The 26,470-nt window shown below is 36.0% G+C and overlaps 1 protein-coding gene across 1 annotated transcript in view; it reads right to left on the reverse strand.

Moving 5' to 3' along the window:
* JAZF1 (JAZF zinc finger 1) overlaps positions 1-26,470 on the reverse strand; it is a 137,210-nt gene that overhangs the window by 59,588 nt on the left and 51,152 nt on the right. Inside the window, exon 2 of the mRNA XM_026708273.2 lies at positions 2,935-3,007. Coding sequence (XP_026564058.2) covers positions 2,935-3,007 — 73 coding nt within the window. The remainder of the gene's footprint in view (positions 1-2,934; positions 3,008-26,470) is intronic.

The raw sequence follows: 26,470 nt of genomic DNA on the forward strand, positions 1-26,470 counted from the left end.
GAGCCCGATCATCTGGGATATCCTCTGGCCTCATAGCCATAAATAACTGGCACTGTCCCATGAAAGCTGGGAACATCTCAGGCTGCCCAGAAAACTTATCTGGCACAGCCACCAGGCATTTCTGACGAGGGGGGGGGGGGAAGAGCTGCATGAGCCTGCAGCAAAGCAATTTGGGCTGTTAATTGAGCCACTTGCTGTTGTAGAATTTGATTTTCATCTTGCAGCTGTTGTTGAAGCTGCTGCTGCTGGTCCATCTTAGGTAAAAGATGGTTTAAGTCAGGTACGGGACAAAAATGTTCTGTCTCACTTTTCTTCTTTCCCAAAAGATGAAAGAATACAAACTCACACAAACATAGGCAGGCAAGCTGGCTCGGACTTCACAGAGTTAATTCTTTGGAACTGATAATATCCTTGGCATTCCAACACCCTCTGCCTGCTAAGTCTGAACTGATAACAAATAAAAATCTACTCACAGAAAATTACAAGGCAGTCCACAAAAATCATTCACAAAGAAAATCTGAAGTAAGATTAAACTTTGTCCCGTACAAAGTTCCAGCTGAAAACACACCCACTTTTATCCCCTGTGGGGTGTGGCTCAATGACTCAGCTCACTCTCTGACCCTCCCACGCCTCCTACATTGCTGCTCACGTTTCTCCCTACGATGCTGCTTAGGATCAAGCTAACACTCTTCCTCTTTACTCCCTGTCAGGGGCTGCTCTGATATGCCTTCCTCCTGATTAATCTCAGGCTGTTCCTCTCGGTTGTCTGATGAAACCTGAGGCATTATCAGGGAGGAAGGCATTGCCAGAGAGGAAGGTCCTGGGGAGGAAGGCATTCCCAGTTCTTCCTCCTTATCTTCCAGGTCTTCTTCCTCTGACAGCATAGGCTCGGGAATCGGGGCCACAACAATAATGTATACCAGTTTTGTTGAATCAATCAACTTTAATTATACAAATGCCCAATAAATTTCATTCTGAAGAGATTTTAATTCTAATAGCTATTTTACAGAAATTTGGAAGAATATGCAACAATATACATATAACGTAGAAATAGTACTATAAGTATTTTGATTTGCTAAACCACTGGCTATTTTGCAAAAAACAAGCCTTCTATTAGTAGTTATTTCACAGCAATTTTTTCTTTCTGATAAAGTATATACTTTGCATTATTTTTGTCAACTGAAATTAGATAGCTATGCATAAAATCATTTTGGGTTCAGTACCACAACTGAAGGCATTTTACTTTTGTTAAAATGTGCTATTCCTTATTTCTCAGACCTGCTCAGCAAAAACTTTTATATAGGAGGCAAATGCTACAAAAATTACTCAGATATGTTACAAGTAAAAACTTACCTGCCTTCAGAATGGCAGCATTCTTCATAAAAAGAAAAATATGGATTAATCTTATACATGAAGAGTGGGCTTATATTTCAAGCATTGACCTTAAAAAGCCAAAAAATGCCAACTATGCTCAGGAAAAAAAAAATCAGAATAAAACATACATAAGAACATTTGGTAGAAATGCTGAAATTTTGAATTCTGTATTTGTTTCTTCCACAATAAATTCTAATAATTCTCTTGTTCTTTCTCTAGAATAATTTTGTGATAGAAAGTGAAGATATGATTAGGTAGATAAAAACATAACGTTGTTAGTTGTTCACTCTATCATACATTCAGGCATACACTAGATATACACAGATCTAATCTTAATAGCTCTAATTTTATTTTTGCATAGAAAACCACAAATGACCTGTTATCCTTTTGAAACAATAAATAATCATTTATTAAAGAAAGTATATGTAGAAAGGAAAATATATTGATTTTATTTATTTAAAAAGTGGAAACATACTAATTTCTAATAACAGGAAAGACAGTAAGATGCAAATAGTGATATGAAATGAACCAAACTTTGTAAATAAGAATATCCAACTATAATACTATGAATGACACGCTTTACAGTGTACAGCTATGATTAAAAATGGTACCAATCACATTATATTACTGGGAAAGGTCACGGAATTTGTTCTGCATGCTTCACTATATGCCTTAAATTAGTTGGCAGCCTACTATTTTAACATTTCATTATCATTTAATTCAATCCTTTTCCTTTATATTTATTTGAATATAGATACAAATGATAACATGACACCACCTGATCAAACAGAGCCTTTTTTAAAAAAAACAATAAGTCTTTTAATGCTTCAAATGCAAGAAGTCTTCTAACATTCTGCAATGGATTGATGATGCCGAAGCATTTTCCTTCCTATTTTTTTGAATCAAAGCCGGATAATTTTTTACTGAATATATTTTAGAATATTACAAATATTGTACAAATGGACAAGGAAGTTTAGGTCAAAAAGGATATTCTAAATGGACCACTATCAATAGTGTTCATGGATGCGTGTGTCAAAAACAGCCAAGACAGGGACCACCACTGCCATGCAATCAAAACCTTTTTATTTTAATAAAATCTTTTTATTTTAATATTGTGGTGACCATATGGACTTTTTTGATCCCCTCCCTCCAGGACACCCATGTCTAATTGCTTAATTAATATTAATTTGTGTTAATACAAAAAAGCTATAGCACAAAAGCTATCTAATAATAGAATCAATGGACCCTTATTTATAAGTCATGAGGGCCATTTCTGATCCTTTTGTCAGAATTCCCAGCCAAAATACTTCATTTTTTTTCTGAAATCAATGTATTTTAATAAACTCAGCATACCTATTTTAATGCAATAAAACTCCATTCAAATTTGGAATTTACTATACTATGTTTGAAAGAAGCTACATTTATGCAGCTCCAGAATTATAGACTTTAGCAGAATTGTTTATATTCCTGTCCCATTTGAAATTTATTGCAACTAGTCCTTTAACAAACAGACATTATAAAAACATAGATATATTTTAATTTATACATAGAACAGCTTACCTATTAATGTAACTGAGAGCAACATATGTGGGTTGCTGTAATTCTTGTTTTTCTAATACACGTGGGTCCGTATCTGGAATTCAAAGTATACAAACAGATTAGGGTTTGTTGACTTACATCATGCAGATTAAGTGCATTTGAAACCTCTTTTCTCAACTCATATGCTGTGCGGATAAAGATACAAATGTGTTTCACATTTATGTGAGGTATCCCACATACTTCGATAACCTTCATTAGCAATGAAAGGGAGTGAGTGTCAAGAATGCAAAACATAGCAGAGACTATTTTTTCTATTAGCAGATGTTACTGAAAGAAATTTGCTTATTACAATGTTACATTAGATAAAAGTTAATAATTGATATTTACAATTATTTAAGATGTTTGACTCTTAATATAGCACTATTACTTCTGATGGTAAGAATTTGCAATAGTGTATTACTTCTAAGGAACATTTTAAAATAATAATATGTTTCTTTATTATAAACATGCAACATAAACTGCAATAATGATGTGATGGAAAATAATAATGAAATAAAGCTACAAATTATTTTCCATTTCTCCCCACTCCTTTTCATTTTCTTTTCCTTTTCTCCTCCTCTCCTCCTCTCCAGTACAAACTCCTCATTTCCCTCTGATATACTTATCCCCCCATCACCACATTTGTATATGTAAACTAGACCAGTCCCAGGCAGTGGTGGGCTGTTGCTGGTTCAGATCGGTTCATGTGAACCAGTAGTTCCAATGATCAGCTGGTCCCACCCACCCACTCACCCCTGCCCTATCCTCTCCTTTATTTCCTGCTTTCTAGCTTATCTCAATTGCATGGCACAGCTGATTCCCCCTCCCATCCTTCTGCTTACAATTGCTGACTTGGAAGGTAAGCAGCTGAGCTTCTAAATGCTCCATTTTCAATGCTGTGCGCAAATGCCTTAGGCGCACGCGTACAAAGCACATGTTCGTCAAACCAGTTGTTAAGCCAGTTGTTAAACCAGTGCCCACCATTGGTCCCAGGGTAATGCACAGCTCATACATGGTATGTTTCTGTTGCCAAAATAGTCTTCTGATCTTATCATCAAGGAAGCAGGAACTGAGAAACCACAACTATTCCATCCCAATCAAGCGTGAGCTCGTCTTAACATTTATTCTCTTAACTATGAAATTCTTAGCAGCTTTACTTTTCAAATATATTTTCTTTTTGTTTAAACACTTATCTTACTTGCTCAAAAATATCCCCATAAATCAGATCCTTAAGTTTTTCTGCTCCTCAACCCCAAATTTTATAAAGATTTATGCTTTCTTATTGTACAGGGCCCTTCTTTCTTGCAAAGCACAGACCCAATGATAATTGAATAAAGTTTGGTCATTTCTCCTCAGTAGTGAGCTTCTTTCCTTGGATGAAAATTCCATGACAATTTCAAGTGTCAAAAGGTTGCAAGCTGCAGAAAAAGCCATATAATTTTAAATAATCAATGGAAAAAGCACAGTATCATCAACACTTCTTAAAAGTAGCTATATGGCCAAAACAAACAAGCCAAAAAGCAAATAGTTGCACCATACTGTTTCAATATATTACAAAATGCATTTCTATATTATTGAAAAATTGCACATCTGATTCCACTGAAGAATTTTTTAGTTTGGCTATCTATAGAATGTGTGATTTCTTGGGAATACTGGAAAACCTCTTAGTTCAATGAAAGTAAGAGACTTCGGAGTCTTTATAGGAGTGCAGATAGAATTGCATTATCTGTCCCACTAATGAACAAATTGATTCTATTTTTAATTAATAACATCTGGTTCAGTTAATGAGATTGAATAGTTTAATTTAAAACATGTTCCAAGAAAAAATGCCTCTTTACTTGAAATATTATTACTTTTTAAATTCTTTTCAGCTCCAAAAGATTATCTGTAAATTATTATCTAAATCTGATCTTAAAATTAAAGTATGCACATATATGTGTGACTACAGAAATTAACATGTGGCCTAATGGCACATTCCCATTTGGAAAGGGAAAACAAAGAGAGAAACATTTATCTCCAAAATTGATTTTCCATTTTTAAAGAATAATTATTATAATAAATGCAAAAAGTTGTGGGCGTGTTTTATCATTTTGCAACACAAATTCAAAGCAGAGTATTTGAAGATATAAATGTGATTTGTACTGAATTGGACCATTATATACTGTACATATAATCTTAATTGATGAACAATGGGTCATCAAAATTATGAACTTATTGGTAATGACATGAAGTGATTTAAATAAAAAAGGATATTTGTTTCAGCAAATTTGTTTTGAGCAAGTATGTCATCCTGCTGTTTTTCATTTGTTGGATCTCAACATGAACTGTGTGAGCTATATTAAGGATTTTCATGAGTCATGTTAGAAACTCTTCACAGAGTTATAGGGCTAAGAAGTTGCACACAAATACTTTAAGCTCAAAGTCCTCTCCAAATATTCTTTACTTCTGTTTTCATTATCCAAGTGGGCTGGTAGCAAAGGACAACCAACTTTTATAAGCCAAAAATATCTGAGCACAAAATTGATAATCTCTGCTTTAAGACTGTTCTATTCCAATGGAAGTCAGTCCATTATTAGCTGACAAAATGAGAAAATTTGCAAATTTATGATTGTATAAGTAGGATACTTACTTATTAAACATCTTTCATCAATTATAGTTTGATTATTCTATATTTTGACAGATTGCAACAAATCTTTCTCAAATATTTTTCAGACTTAAATTATTATTTCAGGGATAAATGACCTGTTATGTTCAAAATGTAATTAAATCAAAAGCAGCTTACTACAGAGTAAGCTGCTTTTGATTTAATTACATTTTACTACAGAGTAAAAGAAAGAATATAGTCCCCCCACAACATCTGTTTTCACCCAGGATATAAATTTTAAGGGCTTGTAGGATAGTTTTAACAAACACAACTGTAAACAAAAAGAAGAAAATATCATCATGCAGTTAAATGAGTTAATAATTTACTGATAAATTTTGGCAACATGACCTTGGAGGCACCATTAAGTATTTTTTCTTCCAAAGGGAGAACTCCAACAGGTCTAAAAGAAGCATTACATGATTAAATAAATAAACTAAATGAAAACTTCTACCTCCCCTTTTTGTGGTCATTATATCATTGCCATACTATTTGATTTGAAATATAATGCAGGCATGGAATTTATATTAAAACTGTAGTGACTGCTTCTTTAAAAATATTAAGATCATTAAGGTGTCCAACTAAAGATGAAAATGAAAAAGGCAAAAACGATTATTCATAAAATTATTCAGCCTTTTTTCCTCTTTGAGTAAATGGATTAGAAATGAGAAAATATCTAATGCATTCAATTCCCAATGAGTTGATGAGCCATGAATGATTACTATCAAATGACTGTCTTTGGGAAATACCAGCATTATTAAGAGCTCCACATTAGGTGCTTCCAAGGCATTTCCTGCCTTTTCTCTTGTTGACATCCTTGCTTATATCCTGGCTCTCCTCCCCTATAACAGATGGCTGGTCAGAATGCCAAGTACATATTTCTGCTCCCATTTCACTAGGTTTTCTCTGTTATGGACTATGTTACCATCCATTCTTCCTGGGTTTATCCTTTTACACTTATTCACACATGCCCCTTTCTCTGGATTCTCTATCACATTTTTGCACTATGTTTTCACAATAACTACCAGATATGTGTTGAATGTCATGTCTGGTCTCTGTTTCTTCAACTTTCAATAAGTTATAACAGTAGAAGGAAGAAGTCAATTACTGGAAACTCCTTCATACTAGATACAAACTGACTTAATAAATAGCCTAAAATAAATATATAAAAACTCTAAATCCAGTCCTTCAGCTTTTCTTAGTTAGTTATTATAATTAACTGAATTACAATTAGCCTAAATGCACTTATATGAGATACAAGTAGCCCTAAACTTAGCATAAGTAAGACCATTATTAAGTGAGTTTTGCCCCATTTTATGGCTTTTCTTGCCACGGTTCTTAAGCAAATCATTGTTAAATTAGTAACACTGTTGTTAAATGAATGTGATTTCCCCATTGACTTTGATTGTCAGGTTACAAAAAGTAATCATGATCCCAAGATCATGCAACTATCATGAGTCACTTACCAAGCATCTGAATTTTGATCATGTGACCACATGGATCCTCAGTAGTATGATTCAACCAGTGTAAAAACTGGTTTGGTGAGCACATGCCATTGGAATTGGTCACCCCACTCATGTTGGCAGAAGGGGCCTACTGCGGATCTCAACAGCCAAGGAATTTCAGTTGGTGGGATCCAGGAGAAGAGTATTTTCTGTCACAGAAGGTAAAATACACCCCTCTCTTTTAGCCTCCAGGAAAGTCTTTAAAACCTGAAGGAGAAACTGTGGGCTGGAGGTGGTTGGTTCACTACCAGAGAAGGCATCACCATGTCTTCCCTCTAAAGTTCAATTATTTTGTAATTGTAGTTCATTTTTATAATTTTTAAATGTTCATGTTATCAGGATGTAAGATAACCTGAACCACATTGTAAGATTCAGTCACCCGAACTGAGCAGCAAATAAATTGAATCAATGCATCAATAAATAATAAAAAGAGATTGTTGTTGGCATGCAGGCTGGATACATCACATTCCATCCCCACAAAGAGAAAAAAAGTCACAATGCATCACGTGATGCACGAGTTTGATACCCATGTTCTATGACATCTAGAAATAAAGGAAACTCAAAGAAATACAAAAGAAATTTTCAATGTTGGAAAGGAAAATAGGAAAACAAAACAATTTTGCAAAGCAAATTTCAGCAGAATATTAATCAAAATAGTCTTGCCATAAAGAACTTTTAAATTAGGAGGAAGTGATTGTATTTTAACAGTTTTCTATTGTTCTATTTGTAGCAGCCTTCCACATATAATACAATTTAAAAATGTGATTCTCTTAGACATGAGATCTGACATAATACAGCCTCTGTTTCATCGCAGAAGTTTATCTCCCTATTTTTCTATTAATTATTATTTTTATGCTCTTCATTAAATACAGGAAAAAAGCAATTGCATTTAATGAAGAACAAGGAATGGAAAATACTTGTATTTATAAATACATATACATGTACATATACATGATAGACTAAATCAAAGCAACTTGTTCTTCAAACCAGCATTAACTGGTGCTGATCCTATACTGACATCTTGTGGTCAGCAATTCTACAACATAGAAAATAGAAATATCATTTATTACCCACACAAAAACATACAATTTACCCACATGGCAATTTTTCCTGAAATTATGTTTTACAATATAATTTGTAATAGTAACCTATCATTATTTCAGCATTAAAGTATATATTGGCAGTTGCACTTACTGTCATTTCTTCTACAGCTTTTCTAATGTTTCAGTTCAATATAAATTCACAGTAAGATTAAATCCCACTAAATTTAATTAGGTTACATTGGGTAACAATGTTATCTTAAATTTTCCTGGAGTATAGATGACTTCATCACATGCATTCAAAATTTAATTATCTTGCAGAAAAAAATATATACCAACATACTTGGTATTTAGGGAGAAGTATAACAAGAAACAATACAGATAGTATTATGATCACTATGTTGGGTGTGTTTTATCAAAAACCAAACAATCAGAAGGTGAAGAAATCGTGGGAAGTGTTTAGAAGTACCCTGTAATAGTGAATCCTATATTTACTTATGTAAATTAAAACTTTAGCTGAATGGAACCTGCTTTGCTGAAACTATCCTGTAATCTGCAACTCTTACACTGCAAAAACATATGGACTACACAACTCGATCAGGGTAAAGCAATAGACGCAATTTACATAGACTTCTGTAAAGCCTTTGATTCAGTGGTACATGACAAACTACTCCTAAAACTAAAATCTTATGGTATCTCTGGACACCTGCATAACTGGATAGAAGCATTCCTGTCAAACAGACAACAAATGGGTCAAAATTGGGATTGTCCTATAAAATTCTGTACCTGTCAACAGTGGTGTCCCCCAAGGCAGTGTTCTAGGACCAACTCTCTTCATACTCTACATAAATGACCTCTGTGATCATATCAAGAGCAACTGTGTTCTCTTCACTGATGATGTAAAGCTATTCAACACCACAGACAATACTGCTACCCTTCAAAAAGACCTCAACTGCGTCAGAATGGTGAAACAAATGGCAACTCCAATAAATGCTCTGTCCTACATATTGGCAATAAAATAAAATAAAATAAAATACAGGCTGAATAGTCAAGACCTTGTTGATGATCCAAACTCTGTCAAGGACCTTGGAATACTCATCTCTAATGATCTAAGTGCTAGAGCCCACTGTAACCACATACCGAAAAAGGCATTAAGAGTTGTTAACCTAATCCTATGTAGCTTTTCTCTGGTAATATCACACTAATAACTGGAGCATACAAAACATTTGCTTGACCAATACTCGAATACAGCTCATCAGTCTGGAACCCACATTATGTATCTGATATTAACACAGTTGAGAAAGTCCAGAAATATTTCACAAGAAGAGTCTATACTCCTCTACTCATTGCAGAATACCTTATTCCACCAGACTTGAAATTCTAGACCTAGAAAACCTAGAACTATGCCACCTTCGGTCCGATCTAAGTATAGTATATAAAATCATACATTGCAATGTCCTCCTACCTGTCAATGAATACTTCAGCTTCAACCATAACAATACAAGAGCACACAGTAGATACAAACTCAAGGTTAACCGCACCAGACTTGATTGCAGGAAATATGACTTCAGCAACAGAGTGGTCAATGTCTGGAATATTCTACTTGACTCTGTAGTTTCTTCCCCAAACCCCTAAAACTTTAACCTTAGACTGTCTACTATTGACCTCACCCCTTTCCTAAGAGGTCTGTAGGGGGCATGCGTAAGCGCACCAACGAGCCTACCGTCCCTGTCCTATTGTTTGTTTTATTTTTCTTATATGTATCCATTTCATGTATTCATAATTACGTTTTTACTTATACCTATTATCTTGTAAGCGATTGACAAATCAAATAAATCAAATCAAACACCAGTTGCTAGTCTTTTTTTATGACATAAAAGGGTTCCCAACTTTTTCTACACCATGAACCTCTAGAACTCTTCTGATATATTCTTGCACCCCTTAAAAATAAATAATTATATGCATATAATTATACATATACACTATAATTTTGAAAATTCTAAACCCAAGTTTTTGCACATACTAGAGTATCATCTTGCACCCCGGTTGGGAACATTAACTTTATGTGGAGTAAACATTAAGTTTATGTGGAGTATCATATTGTCATCAGAAGCTTTTATTTTCTATAAGAAAACCAAACTTTTAACTTAAGCACATTATTCAAAAGAGCTATTTCACAGAGTGTAAGACTTCATAAAACATTGCACCCATATTGTTTGAAAGAAGTTTCCTCTGGATTTTTCAGTATTTAGGCTTAAAAAGTGTATGTTTTCAAATGCAACCAAGCAATCCATGAGTTTTGCATGGCCATAACACCCTTTGGATGATAGGATTATAACTTATTCCTCAAAAGGTAACAAAAGCACAACTAATTTATTATGTACATTCACAGTATATTTTAGTACAGTTTGGGAAGTAAATTACATTACAAGTAATTATATTACATTATAAGTAAATTACATTACAAGTAATTATATAACACTGAATATAATATGGAAGATAATGTTGAAACTAATTAACAACTGATTAACAACGTAGAGTATCTTCATGGAAGTCCTTTGATCAGTAAAACAACTACATTTATATAGAGACATATTTATTTGCCCAATAGCACAGTAACATCAAGATAATTAAAAAAATAATTACATTTTCTTTTAACGTTATAAGAACTATCATTACAATTGTATAATTGTTCAGCTTCTGGTTGAATTCATCACTGAGTCAGTGTTAAGGCATATAATATTTTAAAGAATTACAAACAAATTCAAAAATGACACACATAAAAAATTATAAACTGAAATTAATTTGCAGCATAGACTGCCAAAATAAGAGTTTAAAAACTTCTGCCAAACCACTTCCATTTATGGACTTTCTGAAAACAAAAGAGATGTGGGATGCTTTGATGAGGTAAAGCAATGTAAACTCAAGTTAATCATCTGCTAACATAAAATAATAAGGTAAGTACTGTTTGTTAGGAATATATCTAGGTAAGTAATGAGTGTTACTGCATTCAGCTGTAAACCAAAGATATAATACATTTTAGACTTTTGTTTTGTCATGTATTCACTGCCTAACATCTTAAATCTTAAAACAACTTTCCAATAACTTTCATAACAACTTTTCTGTTGTTAAAAGAAAGCAGCCATTTCTTCCTACATTAATTTAAAAGTATGTCCATATCTATTTTTAAGCTGAATATGAACTTTATAAATTACCTAAGCTAATCTTTTTTCCAGAAGTGTGCTCTTACTCATTAGACTGCATGTCATTATTTCTTTAGCATCAGACCATATAATAAATCATAAATCAAGGAGAACAAACCACACAACATGCTAGCCCAAACCAAACAAATGATATTATGGGCTAGTCAAATGTGTGAACTAAATTTTCTTGTACTATAGATTCAGTGAAGAGGTCAGGCTGAAGTTTGCTTATATAAAAGGATGCATGCATGCATGCATGCATGCATGCATACATACATATAACATGCTCCCATTTTAGAATAAGCAACATGATACAAAATTCAGTAAAGAATAAGAAGTGATAAGAACAAAGAAATCTCATCTAATGGATCCATAAATGTAGGTTATTGCCATTAGTCATGACAGTAAAATATAGATATGATGACTCTTCATATTTGCATCCTGATGTCATGATAAACAATTGAATTATTTTTTACCACCAGCAGACTTCTGTGTATCCAGATGTTGTAAGAACAAACGGTGAAAAGGGTGGTATGCCGCCACTTGCAAATACGGTTACTTATATACTCATGTCCAATTTCAACATATTGTCATGTAGAAAAAGCCAAGTCTTCCATTGTGAATATGTTTTGACATTTTTTCATAAATGCCAAAATGTATAGATTGAAAATATACAACATGAATATGTGTCCTCAAGTAGCTTTGGAAAAATTCTAAAAAGTATGACTGTAGAAAAACTGAAAAATGATCAAATGATTTTTTTCTGAAGCTCAGCTTAGATACAATGAGAAAGATGATTCTATATAAAACATTACCATTCAATCACAATTATTAGTTTATGCCACATTAATGTGGTTTAGTTCTGCTTATATGTAACCTAGCCACTATATTATTCATAGAATCCAAGCATTTTTATTTGCAGATATAATATTCATACACTGGTATGGAGCTTTGGTTCAATAATGCCAAATGAAATAGATAAGTTAAAAATATGGTACATTTTTCTCTATTATCCGTAACAATCTGTCTATGTTATGACTTTAGCTGAGGTCACTACTAAATTGAAGTTTACCTAGAGGGTATATACTGAGAAACATCTAGATATATTTTAGGCCCCAACAGCAATGAGATTTGAACAGGTCAAGCCACAGTGTTTTCAAAAGAGGAGGATAAAAAGTAACAAGGTAAGAGTTAACCTCCTGCACTTGACCATCATAATTGATGACATAATGTTGTCAAACTGCTTTGACTTCTGCATATTTCCATCATAGTCATCTTTTATTCTGCTTGGCACAAAATGTACTTGGAGCATTGGGTTTTCTCTTAATATGGTATGTTATGCAGGTGTACTTTAAGTTTTTTTATATGTATTTACAGAATGTTTATGTGTGACAAACACTCCAAAATAAGAATCTGTCTGAGGACAATCTCTGACTATTATATAAAAAGAGTGCTATAATATGGCAGCAGCCTTTATTGGCTTAAAATTGAATTTCAAGTATAGTCATTATTATAACAATGAAAATGCTTAAGCAGTGCATTAAGAAAGTGTTATGTCTTAATAAGGCAAAATAAGCAAAACTTCAGGATATTTGAATTTTGCATTTTTCACTGATTTGTGGGGTGGGTGGTTATGGTGGGATTATCAAATATATCAAAATAGTTTTAATATGCTGAAGCATCAATGTATATGTATGTATAGGTTATTGAAAACTGTTTCATAGCTACTACTTTAAATAAAAACATTTCATAAAAAGTCAGATGACAAGGAATAATAATTGTTTAAATCTGCATTTACCAACTTTGATTTATCTTAGATTCCCAGATCTACTGATGCTTTTGATGTTTCAGAGGATGGAAGTTTTGCACAAATTAACTAGGGCTTCTAAGCCAGTAATACCCCCCCCCGCCAAATAGAGGTTGAATTTTGGAACAATGAAATTGCATGTCCCATCCCTCTACAAAGCTAAACATATTCAAATGTTGATGAAGAAGCAATGAAGATTTCGAAGAAGTATCATCAAATTTGAAGCTGTTTTTTTTAAAAAATATAATTTTCCTATCCCTTTTTTGTTTTGAAGTTGTTATTTATTTCTGTCTTGAATCACTGTGGATTCCTGGCGACTTGCTTGGACAAGTCCCTGCAATTTTCTTGGCAAAGTTTCAGAAGCTGCTTGCCCTAGATCTCAAGAGAGGGCAACTAGCACCCAGCTATCTGGCTTTGTGCTAGTTATACTACATTGTTACTGCTTTAAAAAAAAAAAAAGCTGCTACTGCATTTATTTATAGTTTGTTTGCTATTTGATTTAGCATTTAATAACAATGCTAACACAACAGAGATGCAGGACTTTCACATTTGTATTCCTGTTTTATAGGATTCCTTACCTAATCAATATGAAGGCATATTAGAAAAGTTTGATCCACTAGGTTTAGATATTCTGATCCAGCCTTCTGTAGTGTGCTGCTGCCCAAATACATTGAGATTGCAGCTCCAGAATTCCCAACAAATTTAGGAATCCTGGAAGTAATGCCAATAGCATCAAGATAAGGAAAGCTTTTCTAAAAAGTATCACAAAGTACATAGAAATAACTACGTTTTAGAGGATGTTATATGGATCAGCTACCAGAAAAGCTTTAGAAACATGATGGAAATAACACTTTATATGCAATCATGCCTGAAATACGGAGTTAAATGTACTCTGAGTATAATTCAAACAAATTATTTTCTGATATCCCCAGGTATCTGTTATCTTGCATTTTTTCTCCATGTTACATAGTTGTGAAATGAATCAACAGATAATATTGTATTTCTGATGGTTTTGCCGACAGTAATGTTGCTTTGCTACCTTCTCCTGAAATGAGAGAGCAGCACATTAAAGACTTACTGGAATGTCAAATATGAGCAACACGATTTAATCTTATATCTGTGCTATTTTTCACAGAACTTTAAATCACAGTAAGTAATTTTATAGCCTGTCATCCTTCCACTCAGAAGATGCCAGTGTCAATCATCCACCCATTCATCAGACACATAACTACCCTGAGAGAGCAGCTCTCCAAACTAAGGCCATAAAGTCCTGTTTTGAAGAGCTTAGCTGCCACTGTATCTATACAGGGAATTATAAATGTCCTGAGACAGAACAATTTTTAAATTTCTCCATATTTATTTATTTAATTTATATTGCCACCTATCTGCCCATGGCGACTCGAGGCTGCTTACACAATGTAAAACCACATTTAAAACAAAAAATAAAAATAAAAAAACACACACAAAATAAAAACTATAAAGTACAATAGAACAAAATCTGGAGAAAAAAAATCACTTCCCCCCAACTCCCCCCAGACGACAGCAGATTACAGTAGCCATTTGATGGGCTCCATCCCGCTCTGGCTTCCCTGGGCTTGCTAGCAAAATCAGGTCTTCAGTGCCTTCTGAAAGAGTGCTAGAGTGGGGACCATTCTAATCTCTGGGGGAATTATATTGTAGAGAGAGGGGGCCACTATGGAGAAGGCCCTTCTTCTGGGTCCCACCAGGTGTATCTCCCTCAGGGATGGCACCCACAACATTCCCTGCCTTCCTGCTCTAATGGGTCGGGTATATGCAATGCTTATACAAGAAAAAACACCTGTGTTCGTGTTTGCACCAATAATCATTGATGATTAATTGACTAATTATTAATTCATTTTACCCCACAGAATTATAGGTGGTTTACAACGTTAAAAGGAGTAAAACCAAATTAAAAGGGAGGGGATGGGAGGAAGCAGGATGTGCAGGACGGGATCTGGGATCTGTTATTGGTCCATCAACCACCTCTGGCACGATACTCCCCCATTGGGGTCCCAGGACAATTAGCAGAACCAGGTCTTCAGGCCTTTACTGAAGGTCAGAAGGGTGGGAGCAGATCTTACCCTGGGGAGCAAGATGTTCCAAAGGGTTGGAGCCACAGCAGACAAGATTCTTCTCCTGGACCCTGCCAGCCAGAAATCCTTGACCAATAGGATGCACAGCATCCTGCCTCTGCTTGCAAGCGTGGACCAGGCCTGTCACACTGGGGTGAGACGGTTTTTCAAATAATCTGGACCCAAGCCATGCAGGGCTTTAAAGCCAATTCACTCCTTGAATTGCATCAGGAAGCAAACCGGCAGACAGTGCAGTTCATGGAACAGCAGTGTAATGTGACCCACTATAGGACCCTCAGAGACTGCCCACACCACCACTCTGTCCCAGTTGTAGCTTCTGAATGCTGTTAGCCCCATGTATAGCACATTGCAATAATCCAGGTATGACTTATATTATTTTTGAAATGGGTTTAAGTAACATCACTTAATTTTCCACAGCAAACATGAATTTACTTTTGTTACAAATTTTAAAAAAAACCAGCTGGTTAGTAACTGATACAAATGATTCTATGATGTTTTTCAACTAGAGCCAAATCCTAAAAACATTAGCCAGGGGTTTTTAGAAAGCCAAAGCACTTACTTCTAAATATACACGTACAGAAATTTTCAAATAGCTAGCAATACTAACAGTTTATTATGGTAATTTATAAAAATAAAAATATTACAAAGCATTAGCACCAATGCTATATACTTCATCTATTCATTCAATTTAATAATTTATAAATTCATCTCCCAAACACATCTGTTTCTTGTAAGATATATTAAAATATGGTACAAACTTGCTCAGATACCTGGCATCAGAGACACAGAGTAGAGAAAACTAGGGCCAGTGAGCATCTCTAGAACAGGAATTCCTAAAATAGGAAATGATAACAGATCATACAGAGAATCATTATTTCCTGACAAAAAGCCTAAATGTGTCTGTTACAAGATGAGATTGTATGATGATGTGAAGTAATTTAAAACTGCTATATACTGAAATAACTGCCAGTTATTGAAATTAAAATCTCCATTGATATCATTTCATAAATTTCTTTAAAAATGGGACAAAGCAGCAAAATTAAATTCATTTATTAGGAAAGATTAAATGCTATTTGTGTGTGTGTGTGTGTCTCTCTCTCTCTCTCTGTTTACACAATAGCTTATTATTTAATACTAATTGTATGATTTTGTTATTCACAATTTAAAATGCAGTTTGGCTTTGTTAATATCTAGTGAAGACTGAAGGCAAGTAGATACATAGCACAAAGAAATAAAATAGATATATGCTTATAATCAAATATTACCACATATTATTTAGCTTTGTTCTATACATTTTGTCTGCTTAAGCATTGACCCTGGGAATATTGTTAAAATGATAATATTTTAGAAGAAACTGGTATAGGTATTTCTCACTTAAAAACCCCAACTGGGATTTTCAACTCTGTTGCTAAGCTCCAGGGACAGACCTACTATCTCACTTTCACTCAGATATTGAGCAAACCATTTGGAGTTGTTAAGCGCAAAGTCATGTGATTGTAGGTTTGACTGTCAGCTTTTTTCATTGACTTTGCTTGTTAAAAGCTGGCTGTGAAACATACAAGTAATGTAACTCTGCGGTGCAACAACAACCCTAAGTGTCCACTGCTTGCAAAGAGCCCCAATCTCAATCATGTGATTATGGGGTTTTTATGAGAATTGTAAGTACAAGGATCTATGCTGAAGTATGGAATGAAGTTAAAAAATATGCTTAGATGGGGGAAAATGTAATTAAGATAATGACAGAAATTCTTCCTAACAATGACAATTACATTTTCCCCATCTAAGTAGTTTTTTTTAACTCATTTAACTTCTTCCATAGTGATGGTTTATCTAGAATGTTATTTCTATTTCAGACATACTTATACTGATGACTGATGTACTATTTACAAATAACATATTTGTTATTTGTCTGACAAGGCAAGAAACTGACAGTTAAATATAAATTGATGCAAAATAGTAAAGAAAGGATAGTTAGGGCTGTCATATTAGAAACCACATTTCACAGCATGTTTAGTATGGATGAAAGAGTAGGTGATTTTGAGAAATAACAAGTTATTGGAACTGAAAGAACACGATTTGTACTATGATAAAATTAAGTAATGTAGTTATTAAAAATAATTTTATTAAATGTGCCACACTGAAAATTTAGAAAAGCAAGAATGTACTCCAAGAACCATGCATCCCTGGAGGCTTCTCCATTGATTTTCTAGGAAAGCTATTGCAAATAGCTGTATAATGTGCGGGTCAGAATAAGGGCTGAGAAGATATCTGAGAAGATTCAAACATCCTGGACATAAACTTTTGTCAACTCCTCCCCTTGGGGTGGCACTAAAAAGGGCATTGCATGTCAAAACAACACAGGGAAAGGTTTTTTTTTCCCATTTGGAGATAGTTGCTTTAAATTCAAAACAATTTTCTTTTTGCCGACATACTATGCCTAGAAAAAAATTAATTACATATATTCAGAGAAATAGAGATTGCATTTGGAACTGAACAGACTAGTGTTCCAGATCTAATTAAAACATTATTAATCACAACATGTATAGTTAATAATCAGTACTTATCAGAACTAGAACTCAAACTATTTGAGACTTTATAGGTTGTTTATTAATTATAAGTTAATACTAGGGACAGTATGCCAGAAAAATACTGAAGTTAATTTTTAAAATGACATATTTGCAATTGATACTGAATTACAATTATTTGATTAAAAAAAAATCACTATGAGAAGGCTATAGTGAATTATCTAAACAAAGATTATAACTGTTTTCTTACATTGTACTAAAACAATACAGTTTCCTTGATTTGCTGTTCGGATGTTGTAGGAATCAAGCCCAGCTAATTGTAGTTTTGTTTAACAAGCCATATCCATCAAGGTATGGCATAGAACAGTATTTGAATATGATCTTAAACTTTTCCCATGAGTCATGTTTTCCAAAGATTAAAATACATAATTATGGACAGTTGGATTAGATGCTATCTAATCCTTTTAAAAGAACTATGTCCTTGGGACAATACAATAACATAATTGCTAGTGCAATGGATAAGCCAATAAGAGATCTTAATGCAGTATATCTTCCACTTTTTATATAGTGAAATAAACAGATCTATGTGTTAATAGTTTGTCATATAATATGACAGGAATTACAGGAATATACATCACAGATCAATATGTGGGCTGTATTTCCTCTTTCTCTTTTGATTTCCTTCTTACTGTTTAAGCTTTATCAAGTAGCATGCAAGCATTTGCATAAAGCTGGTTTTTACTATTTCATGAATTTAATTGGCCTAGTAAAAAAAAAAATTTTAAACATAAATTTGGAATTTTATGAGGGCAGCAACTTTCTCTTCACACCTGTTAATAGCCTATGCTATTAAAATAAAACTTTCCTGAATGTTTATTTAAGGGAAAAGAAATCTTATGAATGAGACAAAAGCTCCTGAACATTTTTTCCCCTTTATTGTCTGCAAATGGATGCATTTACTCATTCATCTATTCATTTCTCATTCTTACTTTTTGCATAGGTGTGGTGAATAAAGTTTGTGATGCTTTTTGTTTTCTCTACCCAATTTTTTCCTGTTGTCGTATGTACATTTACTTTGAAGTTAAGTCACACCGAATTGAAAGAGATTTGCTTTTAAGTGAAAACACATGCTGTGCAGAAACAATGAAAACTAGCTTTACAGAAGAGTCTTACCAACACACTGTTAAATAATAATATTAAAAACATACATATGAGGAGAAATACCACAAGCATGGCAACTTGAGCAGTTCACACCTGCTTGGTCTTTTAATAGAGTTTAACTATAAGATAAAAATATAGAAGAAACAAACATTAAAAAAGTCAATTTTGCCATTTCCGCTATCACTTTTGCCATCCACTCTTCTATTGTGGGAATTAATGTGTCTTTCTATCTTTGTGCATATTCTTGCTACTGTCAACATATATAATAAAAAAATTCCATTTTTTAAAAGTTCTTTATCCATAATACAACACACCTGGATGTGAAATATAATAAGTTCAGGAAACATGAAGGAAAAAAAGGATATTATAGTCCTGTAAATAATTAAATATTTAAAAAGTACTTCATAAAGCATGTTAGCATGAGTTATGTATCCTTTTCAAAACTCATCTGTTTTTCTGTGTTCTTCATAGAGCTGCTTTCAAGGCTTTCCTAGCATATCCCCATATACGCAAAGAAAACATTTTTAGAAACAAAAGCAAAACTACTGACAGTATACACATATGTGGACTATCATAGCAACTGGTTCAAAGGTTCAAAGCAACTACTTTAACCATACAGTCAGTGGAATGCTTTGTTCTTATTCATACATTTTGTAAAACACCTTCTTCAAACCACTTTATTGTCTTAATGGACAACTTTCTTCCAACATATAAATAAGTTAAATAACAAGAAAAAAATCAAGGAAACAGTCAGTCCACTAAAGAGAGAAGACTGTAAGGAAGTAACAGGCAACAGAAAGAAAGCAGAACTGCTTAACTCATTCTTTGTATCCATCTTCACACAAAAAGAAACTATAGCTCAACCCACCAAAAACATAACTGTAAAAGACAGACCAGAAATAAAAGTTAAAATAAGCAAAAAAAAAAAAAAAGTAAAAGAACACCTGTCTGATCTTGATGAAAACAAATCACCGGGGCCTGATGGATTACATCCCAGAGATTTAAAGGAGTTGGCAGAGGTCATCTCAGAACTACTACACCATATCTTTCAAAAATCCTGGAGCATTGGAAAACTACCAGAGGACTGGAAAAGAGCTCATGTGGTTCCCATCTTCAAAAAAGGAAAAAAAAAACAGACTCAGGAAACTATAGACCAATCAGCCTAACATCAATACCTGGAAGATACTGGAAAAGATAATAAAAAAACAGATCTGCCAACATCTAGAAACAAGTATAGTAATAACTAGCAGTCAGCACGGATTTATTAAGAACAGATCATGCCAAATCAATCTTATTTCATTCTTCAACACAGCGACTAAATTAGTAGACCAGTAAAATACTGTGGAAATAATATATTTAGATTTCAGCAAAGCATTCAACAAACTAAACCACAACCTACTTCTTAGTAAGCTAGAAAAATGTGGAATAGATAGCACCACCACTAGATGGACTCGCAACTGGCTGGCAAAACTGTACTCAATTAGTAGCCCTTAATGGGTCTAAGTCTACATGGAGGGAAGTAAGCAGTGGAGTGCCACAAGATTCTGTCTTGGGCCCAGTACTCTTCAATACCTTCATTAATGACTTAGATGAGGGAATAGAAGGGGAACTTACCAAATTTGCAGATGATACTAAGCTGGCAGGAATAGCTAACACCCAAGAAGATAGGCTCAAGATCCAGATGGATCTTGACAGACTGGAACATTGGGCCATATCTAACAAAATGAAATTCAAGTAGGGAAAAGTAAAGTCCTACACTTAGGCAAGAAAAATCCAAAGTACATATATAGACTGGGTGAAACCAGGCTCAATAGCAGTAACTGTGAGAGGGATCTTGGAGTCTTAGTGGACAACCAGCTAAATATGACCCAGTGGTGTGCAACAGCAGCCAAAAAAAGCTAATGCAATCCTAAGTTGTATTAACAGAGGGATACAATCAAGATCATCGGAAGCACTAATACCACTCTATAAAGCCTTAGTAAGACCATACCTAGAGTACTGCATCCAGTTTTATTCACCACATTATAAAAAAGATGTTGAGACTCTAGAAAAAGTACAGAGAAGAGCAACCCGGATGATTAGGGGACTGGAGGCTAAAACATACAATGAACAGTTGCAGAAACTGGGCTTGGTTAGTCTAGTAAAGAGAAAGACCAGGGGAGACATGATAGCAGTCTTCCAATATTTGAGGGGTTGCCACAGGGAGGAATGGGTCAAGCTATTTTCTAAAGCGCCTGTAGGCCAGACAAGGAATAATGGATGGAAACTGAACAAGGAGAGATTTAACCTGGAAATAAGGAGAAACTTTCTGACAGTGAAAACAATCAACCAATGGAACAGCTTGCCCTCAGAAGTTGTGGGAGCACCATCACTTGAGACTTTCAAGAAGAGATTAGACTGCCATTTGTCAGAAATGGTGTAGGGTCTCCCGCTTGGCAGGGGGTTGGACTAGATGACCTACAAGGTCCCTTCCAACTCTGATTATCTATTATCTGTTAACCATTTTTATACTATAATATATTCACTTAGTAAGACAGAATTGACATATTCTTAAACATGCCTATCTGGGATTTAAATAACATGCTTCATACCATCTTAGACAATACCTTAAAGATTCTCAACATGGCACAAGTCCAGCAATTTGGATTTAATGGAAACCCTTAACAACATTAAAAATGGTTCTAATTGCATTCTCCAATTCCTGCTCTCTGGCTTGATAGCACAGTGCATCAAGGGCTTCTGTTATGGGAGAGCACCTGGTCTAAATTTATTTCAACAGCCCAGAGCAAAATGGGAAGTGCTTAATGTTCAGCCATAATGGTGACAGCTTTACAAGATCCTGAAGCTTAAGAAACAAACAAATGAAAGGTTTGAAAGGTGATGTATAGGAATGGTGACAATAAAATTCAACATTAATATATCAAACATGAAGGATACACCACCCAGAATGTTAAGGGGTAAGTGCAGGAGCAAAGAAATGGAAAAAAGAAAAGAAAGAAAAGGAAAAACAAGCCATCAACAAAGAATCTAAATCTTTTAAGCAAATACACTTAAATAGTGTGCAGTAATACACTGCACAAACAGAACTGAGTGCAGATGAACCCTAGAACCCTTATTCTTAAGTAAGCCCTGTTTCATTTGATGAATTTGTTTGAAACCAAGGAACTTTTCAAAAGATAATACATGTCAATTATTTGAAGAAAAAAATGAAATAGAAAGAGCGAAAGAAAAAGAAACTACCTAAATAACAACATCTTGAAAGTCAGAAATTGTTTTGATTCAAACCTTACAGTATGTCCCTGATTATTTGAAATTTCAAAGCATCAAAGATGTTTTGCATTATCCATTCTTATAGTAATAGATTTTTGGTTAACTACACCAAGATTAAAGGAAACCTACTACATCTCCAGATTAGTGACTTGGATTTACAGACTGATACATTATAATAAGGTTTAATTTTGCCATTAGTGTATTATGTGAACAGAATTATGACAATTTTAGAAATGTACTTTGTAGTCACATTTAACTTAGTAAGTTGTTGAAAACTGTCAACAAACTTTTCCACAGGATATGTTCAATGTTGTAATATATGTTATTAAATGGAATCAATTTTCCTTGGCCCTAAAAAATATGAATCCTGTATTATTAGCATGTTGTAGAATTTAAGTCCATGTGATTTGTTCAAACTACACTCAAGAATCTAAAATTGACTATAACTGTTGAAACATATGTTTATAGAAAAATACATGTGAGTAGATCTATGCTGCAGCAGTTCCTGCAGTGCAGTTTTATTAAGGATTTATGACTATAGGTTAGAAATTTTATAAATACTTATACAGAACAGATTTATTGATTCCCTTGTAGAATGCAAACAACTTTAACTTGCAGAATAGAACAATGCACAATGTAATTTACATTATAATTCATGAAATAACAGCTTCAAAAATGAAAATACTTTTTTGAAAATTGTAATAGAGTCACATTATACTATGAGCGAGAATTTCAAATACCTCGTATCTACATTTTTTTTAAAAAAAGCTCTATTACAGCCCCCCTCCTTTATCTCTTTTTTTTATTTTAGGAAAACTTATTTTCTCCTCTATATGGGTTGATAAATGAGACAAAGAATGCCTAACACATGCTTTAAGAACCATTGTTTTCTAGTTTTTCTTATATAAGAACATTTTTACATATCTTTTTCTCATGGATTTTTAGCAGTTTAAGGTGGTTGGATTATAATACTCTTTATTCAAGCAGGAACATTTGTTAGGTCAACATCACATTACAATATTAGTGTCTAAAGGTATTGTTACAGTTTCCCTTTTTAAAAAAAAAGGATAAAAGAATAGATAGCAATCATTTCAGTTGCATTCAGAAAATTATTTAAAAGAAGAGCTACATTAAGATAGCTGTAAAAATATTCACAATATATTCCATTTCCAAAGAAACTAGCCACTTCCACAGAAACTTGCCTGCATCTCTTGTTGCCATCATAAAGAAAAGGTAAATCTCCCAACTTTTTATTTTATCCACGCATAAAGCACCTTGAACTAGTAATATAAAACCCTTGACATTTATTCTGGCTGAGAATAAAAATGCTAAAATAGCATCTGGCAAGTAGTGCTAATTGAGCTAAAGATGCAGGTCATAAAGTATCTTTTAATGAGCAAAATACTGCCAAATGGAAAGGCTGAGAAAGTTCCCTACCCTTTTGGCATTTCTCAAATTGTAATCTTGGTAAAAGTGGTTGATATGTTTGACTTTAGTAGTATAAAAAAGGAAAATAGGACATGTTCAAAAAGTTAAGGTATACTTTCCATAGGCTTCAATACCTGAAATAGATAAAGATAGCCTTAACCAACCTAACAATCTATAATAACTTAGGATTCTAAAATTCCCTGATAATAATATTATTTGCAATCCTAACACTTTGAAAGAATGCCAGGTTGAAGAAGATATGTTGATTCTAACACTTAATTCGGGGGGGGGGAGGTATTTTGAAATCCAAGGACCATATACAGATTTACAGATTAACAAAGTTGGAAGGGACCTTGTGGGTCATCTAGTCCTAGTGCAGGAGACCCTACATTATTTCTGGCAAATGGCAGTCCAATCTCTTCTTGAAAGTTTCCAGTGATGAAGCTCCTACAATTTCCGAAGGCAAGCTGTTCCATTGGTTGATTGTTCTGTCAGAAAAATTCTCATTTCTAGGTTGAATCTCTCATTGATCAGTTTCCTCCATTATTCCTTGTCTGATCTGTTCTGTATTTGCGTTCTTGTAAACTCGCATTCCGATTGGTCCACCCGGACCGCAATGTGATTGGCTTACTGAACTCCTGTGATTGGAGCGCTAAGAATCTACCGTGATTGGCTGAGCCGATCGTGGGAGATTTAAAGCGCTGCCATTGGTCGCCGAGCCGCCGGCCGGCTGTATAAAGCCAAGCGGCTCGCAAGATTTTGTTGTCCTTGTTCCCAAGCTACAATAAAGAGCTGAAAGTTCACTATCGTGTCTCGCCTCTTATGTGACCCGATCCACCGATCTAACACTGGCGACGAAGGTGGGATCGTGAGGCGAGGACCCAACCAGCACGTGGCAAACGGCGCGCAACGACCCACAAGATGGCCAGCAGCACCCCGCCACCTGCTCCGTTCGACCCAGCCACCGAGGACTGGGAATCGTACATCGATCGCTTCCAGATGTTCCTGGAATGCAGCAATCTCAAAGACACCAACGGGCAGAGGAAACGGGCCATGTTCCTAACGCACTGTGGCCCCGCGGTATTCAAGATGGCCAAGGCGCTGGCCAAGCCCGCCGACGTAAAAGAAATGGACTGGGCTGACCTCGAGCCCATCTTGCGCCGCCATTATGCCCCTGCCGTGCCCATACTCATCTGTAGGCACGATTTCTACCAGCGAGATCAGCGCGAGAGCGAAACCATAGGCGACTTCATGGCCCAGCTACGGAACCTAGGAGGTCTATGCGGGTTCGCCAACCTGGACGAGGCGCTACGTGACTGAGTCGTCCTCGGACTCAGAGACCCCATACTGCAGAGCCGGCTGATGGCCAAGGGCGACATCTCCCTCGCTGATGCCCTCGCCGAGGCAACTGCCGCCGAGGCCACCCGCCAATCAGCAGCCCAGATGCGGCAAGCGAACACAACCGAACGGCCGCCAAACAATGAAGCGACCCCGGCACCAGCCCGGAGAAGCCAGCCGCCGAGAAACAACCACACATCACGGCAACATCGAACCCCAATCCGACACCGAGGAAGAGGAGATCCATCGACTGCAGGCCGAGCACAACCGGCGGGACCGAAGGGGACGTAAGTCGGGATTCCATTGCGCCGGCTGCGGTGGCGATCACCCCCGTTCCGAATGCCGTTTCCTCGACGCCATCTGCCGGCATTGCAAGAAGCGGGGGCACATCACCAAGGTGTGCCGGAACAAGAAAAACTACAGCCCGCAACGACGAGGCAACAGCCCCCGAAGACGAGACAGCACCCCCCCAGGCACCGAGACCACCAAACCGAGAGCCAGTGGAGCCACGACGGCCGCAGCAGATGACTCAGCAAAGCACAGCGGCGCGAAGAAACCCACCAGACGGTCGTCATCGGCCATTCATCGACCATGGACGCCCGAAAGGTACACGCGGAGGTGAGCATCGAGGACCAGCCCTGCGAGATGGAAGTGGACTCCGGGTCCTACCTCTCCATGGTCTCTTGGCGCACAATCAAGCGCCTAGTACCAACCATCCACCGCAACGAGCTAGATGACCAGAAACTAATCCTGAAGGACTACCAGGGAAACCGCATCCCTGTGGCCGGCATCGGACATTTCAAAGTTACCTTCAAAAACCACACCGAGGTATTGCCACTCACAGTCGTGGACAAAGACCGCCCCAGCTTGCTCGGTCTGCAATGGTTCTCCCCGCTGGGAATAGAGGTGACGGGCATCCACCACACAGACGAGGCCGACTGGGAAGCGACGCTCGTGAAGGAATTCCAGGAGGTCTTCGACGACTCTTTAGGCAAGTACCGAGGGCCCCCTATCTCCTTCAACCTCAACCCTAACGTTGCCCCGATCTGCCTCAAGCTACGGCGAGTGCCATTCGCGCTCAAGCTGAAAATCAACGAGCAACTAGACAAGCTCGTCGCACAAGGGGTTTTAGAGCCAATCGACCATGCCTGCTGGGAAACGCCCATAGTCACCCCCATCAAACCCGATGGCTCCATAAGAATCTGCGGTGACTATAAGGCCACCCTCAATCATGCGCTGCAGCAAAGCGCCTACCCCGTCCCAGTAGTACAGCACCTTCTGCACTCACTGGGGGGTGGCCGGGTCTTCGCAAAACTCGACCTGGCGCAAGCCTATCAGCAACTGCCGGTCGATGCTGAGACAGCCGAAGCGCAAACGATTGTCACACACCGGGGGGCCTTCCGATGCAACCGACTCCAATTCGGAGTCAGCGTCGCCCCAGGAGTCTTCCAAAGCCTCATGGAAAGACTCCTCCAGGGAATAAAAG

The sequence above is a fragment of the Pseudonaja textilis genome, chromosome Z (assembly GCF_049901715.1).
Source record: "Pseudonaja textilis isolate UNSWEBS1 chromosome Z, rPseTex1.2, whole genome shotgun sequence".
NCBI lineage: Eukaryota > Metazoa > Chordata > Lepidosauria > Squamata > Elapidae > Pseudonaja > Pseudonaja textilis.